This window comes from Thamnophis sirtalis, unplaced genomic scaffold, assembly GCF_051295495.1.
Source record: "Thamnophis sirtalis isolate CommonGarterSnake01/CBP01778 unplaced genomic scaffold, rThaSir2_p1.2 scaffold_15, whole genome shotgun sequence".
NCBI classification, from domain to species: domain Eukaryota; kingdom Metazoa; phylum Chordata; class Lepidosauria; order Squamata; family Natricidae; genus Thamnophis; species Thamnophis sirtalis.
Window position 1 is genome coordinate 34039498 of NW_028261395.1, and position 13414 is coordinate 34052911.

At 40.8% G+C, this 13414-nt stretch overlaps 1 protein-coding gene across 1 annotated transcript in view; it reads left to right on the forward strand.

Moving 5' to 3' along the window:
- Positions 1-20: 20 nt before the first annotated feature.
- The window catches only part of COL13A1 (collagen type XIII alpha 1 chain), a 99591-nt gene continuing 86197 nt past the window's right edge, over positions 21-13414 (forward strand). Inside the window, exons 1-3 of the mRNA XM_087702424.1 lie at positions 21-149; positions 556-582; positions 7334-7390. Coding sequence (XP_087558550.1) covers positions 21-149; positions 556-582; positions 7334-7390 — 213 coding nt within the window. The remainder of the gene's footprint in view (positions 150-555; positions 583-7333; positions 7391-13414) is intronic.

A 13414-nucleotide genomic window follows, 5' to 3' on the forward strand; every position in this document is an offset into this window, starting at 1 on the left:
GTACATTTTCAGTCGAGTGAATGGCTTCCAATGAATTGGTGGATAGTTTCCTTGATGAATTTTGTAGCTCTGAAAATTTTCCTTGCTCCAAGTCAGATAATTATCATAATTGCAGGAAAAGGAACAACCATGGACCTATTTCAGAGGTGGTATGCTGCCGGTTCACACTGGTCCAGGCGGACTGTTAGTGGCGGCAGGGCAAGGTTATGCCCACCCACTGTGACATCATCACAGACCTTCACACATGCACATTAGCTATGCCCAAACCAGTAGTGAAGAGAAGAGAATACCATTACTGGCCTATTTGATTCTGAATCAACCATCATAAACAAAATTGGTCAATAGTTTTTGAACCATGATACTCCAAAAAGTACCAAGAACAAGAAGTTCTTTCTGATACGAAGCCATTGTCCAGGGTGGGTCACATCACATTATCCCTACCAAGATGAAAGAACTCTTCACAATGATGCACCTGCTGTGGTCCTGTCTCTTTGACTCTATATTTGGGTGACATGATTTAAAATATTTTCTTTTTTAATCCCTCTGTTTCTGCAGGGTCAGTGCGGAGAATATCCACACAGGGTAAGCAAATTCTTCTGGATTTTTGAACTGAACTCTGTATCTTCTCCCTTCTTGGCTCAAATAGCTTCCGTGCAATTTCAAAAAAGATCAACTAGGAACCCCCCTCCCACTTTGTTCCTGTGTTTCTCTCACCCACCATAGATATTCTGTGGCTTGGATTAGTGGTGGGTTCTGAGCAGTACAGCCCGGTACGGGCATACCGGTGGCAGCTGGGATGGGATTTGGAGACAGGGATGGGATTTGGAGGTTCTTCGAACCAGCCATAATGTTAGCTACAGGTTCTCCCAAACCCGGGCAAACCAATAGCAGCCCATCCCTGGGTCTTTCCATAATCTAGTCCCACAAATTCTGTTTTCAGAAAGGGGTGAAGTACAGTCATTGGGGAATGAGTCACCTCCTCACTTATGGTCCCTTTTAGTCCAACTATACCCTGTTTTCCTCAAAATAAGACCTCCCCGGATAATAAGCCCAATTGGGTTTTTGAGTGCATGCGCTAAAACAATCCCTCCCCCCAAAGTAAGCCCTCCCCAAAAATATTGCAACACAGCAGCAGCCATGAGGTGACCACGCTCGCTGCCTCCTGTTCCTCAAAAATAATACCTCCCCAAAAATAAGGCCAAGTGCTCATTGGGGGGGGGGGGTCAAAAGAAAATAAGACAGAGTCTTATTTTCAGGGAAAGACAGTATTAAAATGGCAGTCGAAGCCTACCAAAGCCTTGTGGGTTTAAATGAACTTGGTGACAACAGAACACAGTCATTTAGCACAGCAGGTCTTCTGAAGGGAAGCGAAAGTTCAGATATTGTGCAGCATTTATTTTGTTTGTTTATTTATTAGCATAGTTTTAAAGAATATCTGACCCCACCTCCACCAAGTGTGGGTACTTTACAGTATAAAAAGCCAGAACAATAAGATAAAAGAACAAAGGATATGATTCCACAAACAGAAAAACCAAAGAAAACAGCACAAAGTCTGGGAGAACAGCCATGTTTTCAATGCCTTTTGGAATATCATCGCAGTGGGAACCAGACGGACCTCCGGGAGGTCTGGGGGATGGAATAATGCTCCAGAGGGCAGATGTCACATTGTTTTGCCTTCTTCTAGAACGCTTAGATGAACAATGAGTGTAACTAACAAGACAAAGAGAACGATTGAGCGCAACAAAGCAACATGACAAATACTAATGTGCTTAGAGTTAAAATAGCCAAGGGGTATTTATATAACATTTAAAAAAAAGAGCTGGGGGAATAAAAAAGATGAGAACTTACACAACTACATATGCAAGTGACATGTCTGCTTTTATATAGCAATAATCTGCTGACAATCCAGAAAAGACTTTCAGGATTTAACGTTTTAATTTAATCTTAACAATGGGACAACAAGTTAGACAACAAGTCTTTAAAAATTCCCAAATCTGACTCATTTGAAACTGAGTTAAAATGAGTGATCCACTGGTTTGCCAAATGTACTTGGCATAACAAGGTTCGCATCAACAGCTAAATCTCTAAAATCCTCTAAAAGCAATTTTAAAAAAACCTACATTTCCATTTGTTCCATAAAATGTATCCTTACAATAAAAAAATGGATGATTAAGGAATAGGATAAGAAAAGAAACTTCAGGAAACAAGTATTGTCTTTGTCTGTTCCAAATGTCTTAAGAAACTTTTGAATATGAATTTGATCTAATTGATGGGTTTTTTAAAAAAAATTCTGGGGCCAATAGTATAGCCCTAATCAATGCTAATTCACTGAGAATGCAATGCAAACTTAATCATTACCACTGAATCTTATTTGAATTCTGAACCATAAGATATGTGTGTGATTTGTACACTGCCAATTTTAAAACGACTCTTGCCAGATTACATCCCTAAAAACAAAATAAAACCACATACAATTATCATTAAACAGAAAAAAATAAATCAAATATTTAACAAAGCCAACATTGCATGTGATGAGATACAATTGTGTTTCTTGAAAGGCATCAGAACAATATTTCACTGCCAAAATCTCCACCAAGCAATTGTTTATGTGACGTTGATTGGACTTGAAAAGAAAAGTTATTCCTGTAGATTATCTAGACAACAAACAATAATGCTCAAGGGAACTTCATGTTCCAAATCTCAAGTTGGAAGACTTCTTAGATGCATCAAATTTCAGCCAAAGTTTATGTATATCTACTAAATAGATTCGTCTTTAAAACATGGAGGATTAGCCATGACAGAAATCCTAACGTACATCCAGAGAAATTTCTCTTCTTAGAAAATATGGACTATGACAGATTGATTGATGAGCTGTACTGCTAGGAGAAAACATTATCCCGTGTGAACATTGAGAAATGGGGCAATCACTGAGTACTCTCTTGCTGCACTGTGAGGGCTTCAGAAATTCTAGGGAGGGTCAGGACCACAAGGAGTGATTGTGAAGTCGAAATCCCAATCTAAGTCACAAATTGTAAAAAGCCAGAATAAGATCTTGGTAAATGGTTAACTAGAAATCAAGATGCTTTGCTGGATAATGTCCATCTTTTCCACCATTCCATCATGATCAGTCATTAGCCTCAAACGGCCTCTAACCAAGTTGGGAAAAGCAATAGCCCTGTCCATTGATTGCTCTGCAGCAACTCACAATCTGTGGCCTTTCACTTGCAAATAGGTTGGTTGCTTATCAACAGTCTTCCCAACATTTGCTACTTAGCCAATTGCCAATTTTGTTCTTCTTTATGACCTCAGGGTTGAAACTTGAGGGTAGGGATCCAAGAATGAAGGGCCAATATAAGCTATTCCTTCCTTTATGAGTGCAGTACATTTATCCTTCCTTGTAGTTTGAAATAATTGGAAACGTAGGGAAAGGAAACTTCTATTTGGAAACTTCTACATGTGACCACAGATAGGTCTAGATCAGGGGTGTCAAACTCAAAGCCAGGGGGCTGGATCTGACACACGGGATGCTTAGATCTGGCCAGGGTTGGATTCCTGCTGGCATTACTACCAGTTTGGTGCCCGAAAAATTTTGTGTGCTTACACATTTGCACTTAAACAGGCCTGTGCATGCGCACACCATTAAAGAAGTGGGGGGGTTACATTTTTTCAATGAACATTGTTCTGTGCATGTGCAGAACAGAAAATAATGATAGCAGCACCCAGGACAGAACTGGTACGATCACGTGTCCGGTCGAGTTACTATCTATTTGGCCGATCTGGTCCATAACGGTAGGAACCCACATCTGGATCTGGCCCGTGGGGCCACCCTGGAAACAATGAAGGACCAGCCCACAGTGCCTCTGCCAGTGAAAATGGATCTCAGGAGGTCTGTGTGCAGCCCTCCCGAGCTCCGTTTTCGCTGGCAGAGGGTTGCAGGAGGCCATCGCAGCCGAAAACGGAGCTTGGGAGCCCGTTTTCATTGACAGAGCACTTGGGCCACCACAGGCACCCCCAACATGAGTGAAGTTAAGCTGGCCACACCCATCCTGAGTATGCCCACTTCAGCCCCATGAGGTCAAACACAACCCTGATGTGGCCCTCAATGAAATTGAGTTGGACACCCCTGGTCTAGATATGAGGCTGTGGGAAAATATGCAAATCTGTGGTTTTGTGAGGTTTAAATTGATGCTAAAACATTTTCAATAAATTGTCTTGCTGCTCCAGCTCTGGAAGTTTAAAACAGTTTCAGGAAAATGGCATCACAATTTCTGAAAACACACAGGTTGTCCTTGACTTACAACCATGAGTTTAGGGACTGTTTGAAGTTACAACACCACTGAAAACTGATTTATAACCATTTCAAACTATTTGGGCCATGTGATCAAAATTTGGGCACTTGGCAACTGGCATGTTTTTATGACAGTTGCAGTATCCCAGAGTCATGTGATCACCATTTGTTTTCCCCATCCCAATTGGCTTCCAACACGCAAAATCAATGGGGGAAGCCAGATTCACTTAAGAGCCATATGGGTTTATTTACCAACTGCAGTGATTTCCTAACAACTGTGGCAAAAAAAGCTCATAAAATGAGGCAAAAATCACTTAACAACAGCCTGGCTTAGCAACAGAAATGTTGAGGTCAGTTGTGGCCATAAGTCGAGGGCTACCAGTAAGCCATTTTTCTATGTTTTAACAGATGTAAAATGTAGAATTGCTATCTGTGACCTTTACTGAATTTCAGTAGTTTACCTTCTTAATATCCTTCACATATTCACAAAATTCCAGATAGCTAAGAAAGCAGCCCGGCTGATTTCTCTATCTTGAGTCCTTTGCTTCCAAAGTCAAAATGGAAGGCATGTATCATGAGGTTCAAGTAGATCTAATCCATCACAAACAATGTCTATTGCTTTATGGAATACATTGGAAAGACATCAAACATCGAGACTGAAATGATAATAGAGGCAGAAGCTTAAACACTTTCTGTTCGGGATTTGAAAATCCCTTTGGAAAACAGATTTGAGATCTGGACTTCCTCCAAGAGAAATTTGGAGCTGCAGCTGGTGAAGAATTCTGGATGACAACTGTATGTAGATAATAAACTTTTCAGAGGCATCTGAAACAGAAGGGGGTAGGAAGCGAAAGCTGGCTGATTAAATTTGATGTTTTGGGCAAGTGTATTTACTTCATAAAACAATAGCAGTAGAGTATTATGTATTGGTTGGTGTCTGAACAATTTCTGAATTCAGATGTAAGTTCTCCATGCACTAATCAAAATGAAAAGAGCCCCAAGCATGATCATAAAATAAAAGAAGTAAAAATAAGGTAAAAATAAAGGTTCCCCTCGCACATATGTGCTAGTCATACCCAATTCTAGGGGGCAATGCTCATCTCTGTTTCAAAGCTGGAGCCAGCGCTGTCTGAAGACGTCTCCGTGGTCATGTGGCCAGCCTGACTAAATGCCGAAGGCGCACAGAACAGTTACCTTCCCACCACCAAAGGTGGTTCCTATTTTTTCTACTTGCATTTTTTACGTCCTTTCGAACTGCTAGGTTGGCAGAAGCTGGGACAAGTAACGGGAGCTCATTCCATTACACGGCACTAGGGATTCAAACCGCTGAACTTTCTGATCGACAAGCTCAGCGTCTTAGCCACTGAGCCACCGTGTCCCGAAGTAAAAATATACGGCTGCAAAGAGAAAAGAATCTGACCAGCTCAGATTAAGAAACTGCTGGTTATTAGAATTATCATTTAAGAAATCTCTCTCTGTCCCATTGTGAGCTCAGTGGTAAGAGATCAAAGAACAAAGAACTTGGCTGAGAAAAGTCAACACAGCTTGTGAGGGGGCGGCTATGCCTTAAGCTGTTCATATTTTGCTTTCTCCTTGGAGCTGAAATCCTAAAACATAGCAATTGCAGCCAGCATAATTTGAGTATATAACTTTAAAAAGCTAATCTGGACAGGGGTGGGCTTCAAAAATTTCAGCAATGGGTTCTCTCCCAGTTTCTGGGTGGCCGTGGCCATGTTGGGCATGGGCCGGTCAACCTCCTGCACCACCGGGGGGGGTGGTGGTGCATTTTCACCTTCCCCATGCTCCAGAGGCTTTCCCCGAGCCTCTGGGAGGACAAAAACTGTGTCCCCCAGGGCTTCGGAGGCTGGAAGGCTGTTTTTGGCCTTCCAGAACTTCCGGTAGGCCTGTTTTTCCCCCTCCCCAAGCCTCTGCATAGGCCCTACACTTACCTGGCATCCAAAATGGGCCGCATAGAGGCTCCTGAGAGTGGCGGGGTGGGAGGGGCAAGCCAAGGGTAGGATTTGGAGGTTCTCTGAACTGGCCATAACATTAGCTACAAGTTCTCCCGAACCCAAAGGAACCCGTAGCAATGCACCCGTGAACCTGGAGGAAGAATGTGTTGTTGTTTTTAATATTCTGCTGTTTCAAATTATCAGCAAAATATTCTTAAATGCCTCTTTCCCCAAAGTTTTAAATCATAAAAATGTTTTCCATTTCATTTCATTTACAGGTAATATTGGGGGGTGGGGGGATCATGTTATTTAAAATTTCAGCCTGGTTGCAAAAAACAATTTGGATGGAATATTGTTCCCCATCTAGTGCCCTCTAAATATGCTTGACTTTAATTTCTATCTATTATGGCTAGAAATTATGGGAGTTAAACACAATTAGAAGGGCACAATTGCCAATCTCACAACTGATTTCATAGTCAATAATCAATGTTAGTCAAAAACCAATAGCCTGCCTGATATGGATTTAATAGCAAATAGATTTCCTTTCCTCTACTCCCAGCAAATTATATATATGTGTGTGTGTGTGTGTGTGTGTGTGTGTGTGTGTGTGTGTGTGTGTGTGTGTATAAATACTTTTAAAAGAGAGACAAATAATAATAAAGGAATATTCAACTTGTTTTCTTATATAGGTTAAGTAATAGTTGTCCAAGGTCTGACGGTAATATTAGTGGCAACTTTTAATAATATATAGATGGATGTTATTGGATTACTTTTCCTCTTTTTACTGTCAGCTAAGTAAGAACTGAAAATTTAATTTCACTGTAATGTAGTATCAATAGTTCTCTGTAGGGCAATCCAATAAGAACATTGATACTGTGGTTTCAGTGGAGGAAATTAGCACACTAGGAGATTATGCATGTGTTATAGACAATACCAGCCTTGAGAACAGATGAGGTGACCAAAACAGGTTTTAAAAAAACCACAACATCTGGGTTGAAAGCAAATTGAGGTTTGAACTACCACATTGGTTTTATGATTTTGATGGTACGGTGAGCTGGATTGACCCCATTGTGTGTTTCCACTGTCCCCCTAGGAATATCTAAGCACCACACTTGCAGCTCTGCGTTCTAATCACATCCTTGCATTGAAGGTTTGTGAGAAAGAAATGGTTTGATTTTACCAGTCCTGTTGCAAAGAAAAATGGATATTGCATGCCCTGAATGATACCAAACTTTTTGTAACATTCTGTGGATAATGAGGGAGGTCATATTGGCAAAATGGACATCTAACCCCATGCCTTACAGACATACCCCTTTACTGAGGCTTTTGCGATAGACAAATGAGGCATTCTTTGCATTGTTATCAGCAATTTCTGATAATACAGCAGGAATTCCAGGGTCATCAATCTAGAGCAGCTGTTCCCAACTTTTTTTAATGGCCTTCATCATAATTAGAATTTTCTAGATCACTCTATAAGCCAGAAATGCAGATGGCCATTGCAGGACCTCAAAATTAAAGTTATGTTAATTTGGGTTTTGATTTGATTTTGATTTGGTTTGGTCACCTTAATTTATATAAGATTGTGAGCAAGAATGGCAAAAATCTTTTGAGATTTTAAGGAGAATTATAGAAAATGATCAGTTATGGCCATCTTGTAAGACTTTGATGTTTTATTTTGATAGCAATAGCAATAGCAGTTAGACTTATATACCGCTTCATAGGGCTTTCAGGCCTCTCTAAGCGGTTTACAGAGTCAGCATATTGCCCCCAACAACAATCTGGGTCCTCATTTTACCCACCTCGGAAGGATGGAAGGCTGAGTCAACCCTGAGCCGGTGAGATTTGAACAGCCGAACTGCAGAACTGCAGTCAGCTGAAGTAGCCTGCAGTGCTGCATTTAACCACTGCGCCACCTCGGCTCTCGATGACTCCATGAGCCACCACCAACCACCTCAACTGCCTGTTTTCCTCCAACACCTTTTTCTGGTCTGAATTCACTATTTTTGCACATAGCAGAGGAGCTCCTATCACACATCTGCCTTTCAGCACTGCTGTTTTTAAATTTTCTTACAAATGGCTTCTCAAAATTTGCCTTTCCCAGTTAATGGCAGGCTTGGGAAATTGAGCACCAAACACAAAATGAGAAAGTTTTTAAAGTTATCTTCTCATCAGCAAAGTTTTAATTCACATCTTTAGAAAATAAATATTCAGATATTCATGTTTGTAAATTATAAATAATTCTCCAGACAGAATCTCCTTTTATTGGAAATGATATAATCAAGAAAAAGATTGAGACATAACAACAGTAAGAAGATCTTAAGTAAGTTTACATCCTTCAGCACTTCAAGGCCTCACCACCACAAAGTAGGCTTAAATTTAGTGCCTTAACCAGATTACATATAACACATAATCATGCAATGTTGTTCATTCATTTCATTTTATGAACTCCAAGGATCATGGCAATTTTGTTTCTGGGATTCACTGGTGAATCCCACTGTGGCCTTGGATCTGTTTTTAATTGTGGCCTTCTAAATCCAAAACTGTGCCTCCAATATACGTATCACCACAACATGTTCTATATTTTAAACCATCTGCCCAGAATCATTGGACGGTAGGGCTGCAATATGGCAAAGACATTTCAGTTTGCAACAAGACTGGAACTTGACTTGCCCTAAAGAGCAAGCGAGTTTAAAAATGAGTAGAAAAATGTATCTTGTAGAGTGTCTACAGCTGTTGTCATGGGGGACCTGCGGCTACATCTCTAAGCCACCAAAGAGGAATAGACTTGAGCCACCCAACATTTGATTCTTCTTACATTTATATTGATGAAAACAGGGTGACTTTGATTGTAGAACGGAAGTCCTAATGTGAATAATCAGTAGAATTATTGTAGTAGTAAATAATTTGGGGCAGATGATTTTTTTTATGTCTTTGTATTGCTGAAGAGAATAGAAAACCAAGAAGTGGCTACTCGAATAGCTCTTATCATGTTTAGCAAGAGAAAAACTGAAATAATTTATTGAGTTGGGTTCTCAAGGGAGCTTATAGGAACCTTTTTAAAAGTCAGTTCACAAACAATTAATCTTAAATTTCAGACCCAAGTATGCACAGAGTCAAATAATCCCATCTCATCTATGAACACCTAAACCCAACCCTTTAACTCTTGGCAGCTTAACCCTTCCAAAGAGCTGGAGAGAAATAACAGCTGAAAAAGCAAATACTGGCTACAATGGTTGAAATGCATCAACTGTTTTCTGCCTGGCTAATAGAAAATGAGTTTATGATGTAATGCTATTTTGCCAGCTCCTGCAACAGCTCATGAACTAGACTCCTTTTGGAGGAAGCGGGTAGAGACTTTGAAAGTTTAAAAGAGTAAATCTGGATCCAGTTAGTGTGACTGAATCCTGCCAGAACTTTTGATAACTTTTGACTCATTTGTAGCCTGATTAACTGAGTTATATAGGCAATAGGCCCTGCCTGAATTTCATTTTAGGCAATCTTTTAGGATCTCCACCAAAAGTAATCTCTTCTATAAGTTGGAGCTGGATCCTTTGCTGAAAAGAGGTGCTTTCCATTGTCTTTCATTTCCTAAAAAGTTCTCACTGATTAAATAAAGACATTTTTTTAAAAAAATCTTTGTATTTAAGGGATTGCTATTTGCATTTAAATAGTGCAATCTTCCTGTTTTATTCATTGAATTGATTGAGGGTTGAGGAATTATACTACAACCCTTTCCATATTTTTTGCACTGATTCTGCTTATTTTATTTACTTGGTAAATTCCAAGTGCTAGCACTCGAAGCTTGCCATCCAAGGCTCCTGTTGCTTGGATCAATAGCGTAAGAACAAATTGACTACTTAAAAAAAAGGAATATATTATGAAAGAAAGTTCCAAAACTGTTAAGAAGAACATCTTTGTTAATAAGCAAAGAAATTATTGTCTGAGTTTGTCTGCTTAGGACTTTCACTACCAAACTAGGTAACATCATCAGTCTGAATAAGTGTAGGGTTTGTATTCACTCACACTGCTATTAACTAGTTGGGTAATAAAACATCTGCCAACAACTAAGCTTGAAGAACATCAATAACTCCATAGTTCAATCTGAGTTACAGAATTAAAATAGGAAAGTACAAATAATGTGATACAGATACTTCCTAACAGCAGTGGTGTTAGAACAGAGTAGAGTAGAGTAGAGTAGAGTAGAGTAGAGTAGAGTAGAGTAGAGTAGAGTAGAGTAGAGTAGAGTAGAGTAGAATAGAATAGAATAGAATAGAATAGAATAGAATAGAATAGAATAGAATAGAATAGAATAGAACTGATTTCTTTATTGGCCAAGTGTGATTGGACACACAAATAATTTGTCTTAAAAAATTAAGGAATCTAAGTTGTATTGCAGTGGAACTTGGCTGAATGAACTGTTGGATTTACTATAAATTTTTCCAGATTCTATGACGAATGTCCAATCTTGGCAACTTTTAAGACTTGTGAAGTCCAACTCCCAGAACTTTCCAGCCAGCATGGAACAGACATGACTGGCTGGGGAATTCTGGGAGTTGAAGTGCATAAGTCTTACCGTTGCCAAAGGTAAGACCTCTGCTCTAAATTGTGACGAGTGAAGAAACATTTATAGCTGCTCCAGCAACATTCAGGTTGTGGAATTAAAATGAAGTAAAAGAGACACAGATTGGCTCAAGAGGCTTGCCACGAGGTGCCCAATGACAACGGTTTTTCCATGACCCCTTCTTTGATATTGATGAACTCAGACTTGCTTTTATTCCTTCCTTTGGTTATTTTACTTTTTTCCCCTGTTTCCCTTTTCTTCCCTGGCTGCTCTGTTTGACTTTTGATGCCCTACTGACATCTTTTGCCTTGTGACCTTTGGCCTTTCCCCGTGACCTTCTGGCTCGGTCTTCAGCTGTTGCCTCTTCTCAATTCAGTGCGACTGGCTCCGCCCCCAGTCATAAAGAGACGCACCTTCCAGGTATCCTCCTCCTTTTCCTCCTCCTCTTCCTCTTCCTCCTCCTCCTCCTCCTGGTCTGTTCATTTCTGAAACTGGTAATTAACCAGCTTTCCATCTTCCTTAGGAGAGGGTTTCGTTAAAACTAGGAAAAGTAAAGATTCTCTGGCAATTCAGTAATGCACCCATTTCACAGAATTGACAAATCAGGGTTTTAATGCATTTGCATGCTTAGTTTAGCAGCTAAGCATGAACACATGGTTTAGTGGTTATTTGCCTTGAAAGTATTGTTAGACCATATAATAGTGATGGCTAACCTTTTTATCCTCACCTGCCGAAATCGCACCCCCTTGTGCCACATTTTGGGCCTAGCAGGCCTCCCTGAAGCCTCCTGGGACCAAAAACGTGTGTGCGACCCTCCTGCCCCCTCCACATGGACGCATCTCCTGCATGCGCAGCAGAGCCCCCAAAAACAGCTGGCCGACGGGAGACGCGCATGCACACATGCAAGGTAGGGTTTTAAAAGGGTTTAATTTGATTTTACTGGAACCGATCTGTTTTACAATACAATCTGCTAAGCCAGAGGTCTTCAAACCTGGGAAACTTTAAGACTTTTGAACTTCAACTCCCAGAATTCTCTCCAGCTCTAATGGCTGGAGAATTCTGGGAGTTAAAGTCCAAAAGTCTTTAAGTTGCCACGTTTGGGGACCCCTGTACTAAGCAGGGGTAGTTCACTAGCCATAGTTCTAAACATTCGCCTAACCAAAGTATATTTCATAATCTTTTTAGATCGACGTTTGGCAGAGATAGGAAAATGGGAAGAACACAATTCCTACTGCTGCCATATGCTTGGAGACACAAGTACATAGCCTAGAACAGGGATGGTGAACCTTTTCAGCACCAAGTGAACCACAACCCGGAAGAGGAGCTTCCCAGGGGACATGCGCATGCCTAAAATTGAACTTCTGATTTCTGGTGCGCACATGCACGCCAGCCAGCTGGTCTTCTCATTACTGGAGCACACGAGCATGCAATGATCAGCTATCTGCTGCACATGCCACAAAATGGAAGCTCTGCTCTTCCTATTTCCAGCACTGCCACCTGCACGAAGCCAGTTGTTCGTCACGGGCACATGTTCACCAGAAACCTGGAAGAGGAACGGGCAACGCCGTGCATTCCAGGCAACATGGCTCCGCGTGCCACTTCTGGCACCTGTGCCATAGGTTTGCCATCACGAGCCTAGAATAACCTAGAATTTCCAGTGATTATCCAATGGATGTTTAGAGCTGTATGTCCTATTAATTATTCAAATGACTCTTCCAAACAAGTGTCTTGCATTCAACCCTTGGTCCTAATTAAGTGGGAGCCAAATTTCAGCCTTCAACTGTTCGTTGCAGGGAATGTTATTCTAATATGATAGATTATTTCATAGAAGTATCAACAAATTTCATGCTTGACCACATTTACTGCACCATCACTGACTTTAGAGACAATTATACGAATAGCAGAATTGGGACTAGCAGAGATTTCATATGTGGACATCTAACAAGTCCTGCACCATCTCAGCTGCCCAGCAATGGCATTCTTCAAGACAGAAGTCTCCAGAGCAGAATGCACATCATCCTCATTATCCTTATTTCAGGGATAATGTTCTGTGTGCTTTGGTAGATGAGGTTCATCTAAGCCAGAGTGCTTGTATAAGCAAGATGCCCATTCATGCAAAGTCCCTTGTTACAGTGGCATTATGATATGCTTATGCATACTGCTGGTCTGAACTGGCCTTGCCTTCCAGGATCCATCTGGAATCCTATTGGATAGCAATAGCACTTAAGACTTATATGCCACTTCTCAGTGCTTTGCAGCCCTGTCTAAACAGTTTACAGAGTCAGCCTATTGCCCCCAACAATCAGGGTCCTCATTATACCCACCTTGGAAGGATGGAAAGCTGAGTCAACCTTGAGCCTGGTGAGATTTGATCTGCTAAATTGTAGCCAGCCGTCAGCAGAAGTAGCCTGCAGGACTGCACTCTAACCACTGTGCCACCATGGCTTATCATGGATGGAGGAATAATCAAAGATCAAACACCACCCTCACCAGATGTCATAGGCTACGTGTAGCCATTGACTGGAGCTATATTTTAAAAATTGTTTTGCTCTCTTGCATGTGAATTTAATATGCTGTTAGGCTTCATTGAAGATGGTCTCATGTCACCATTTC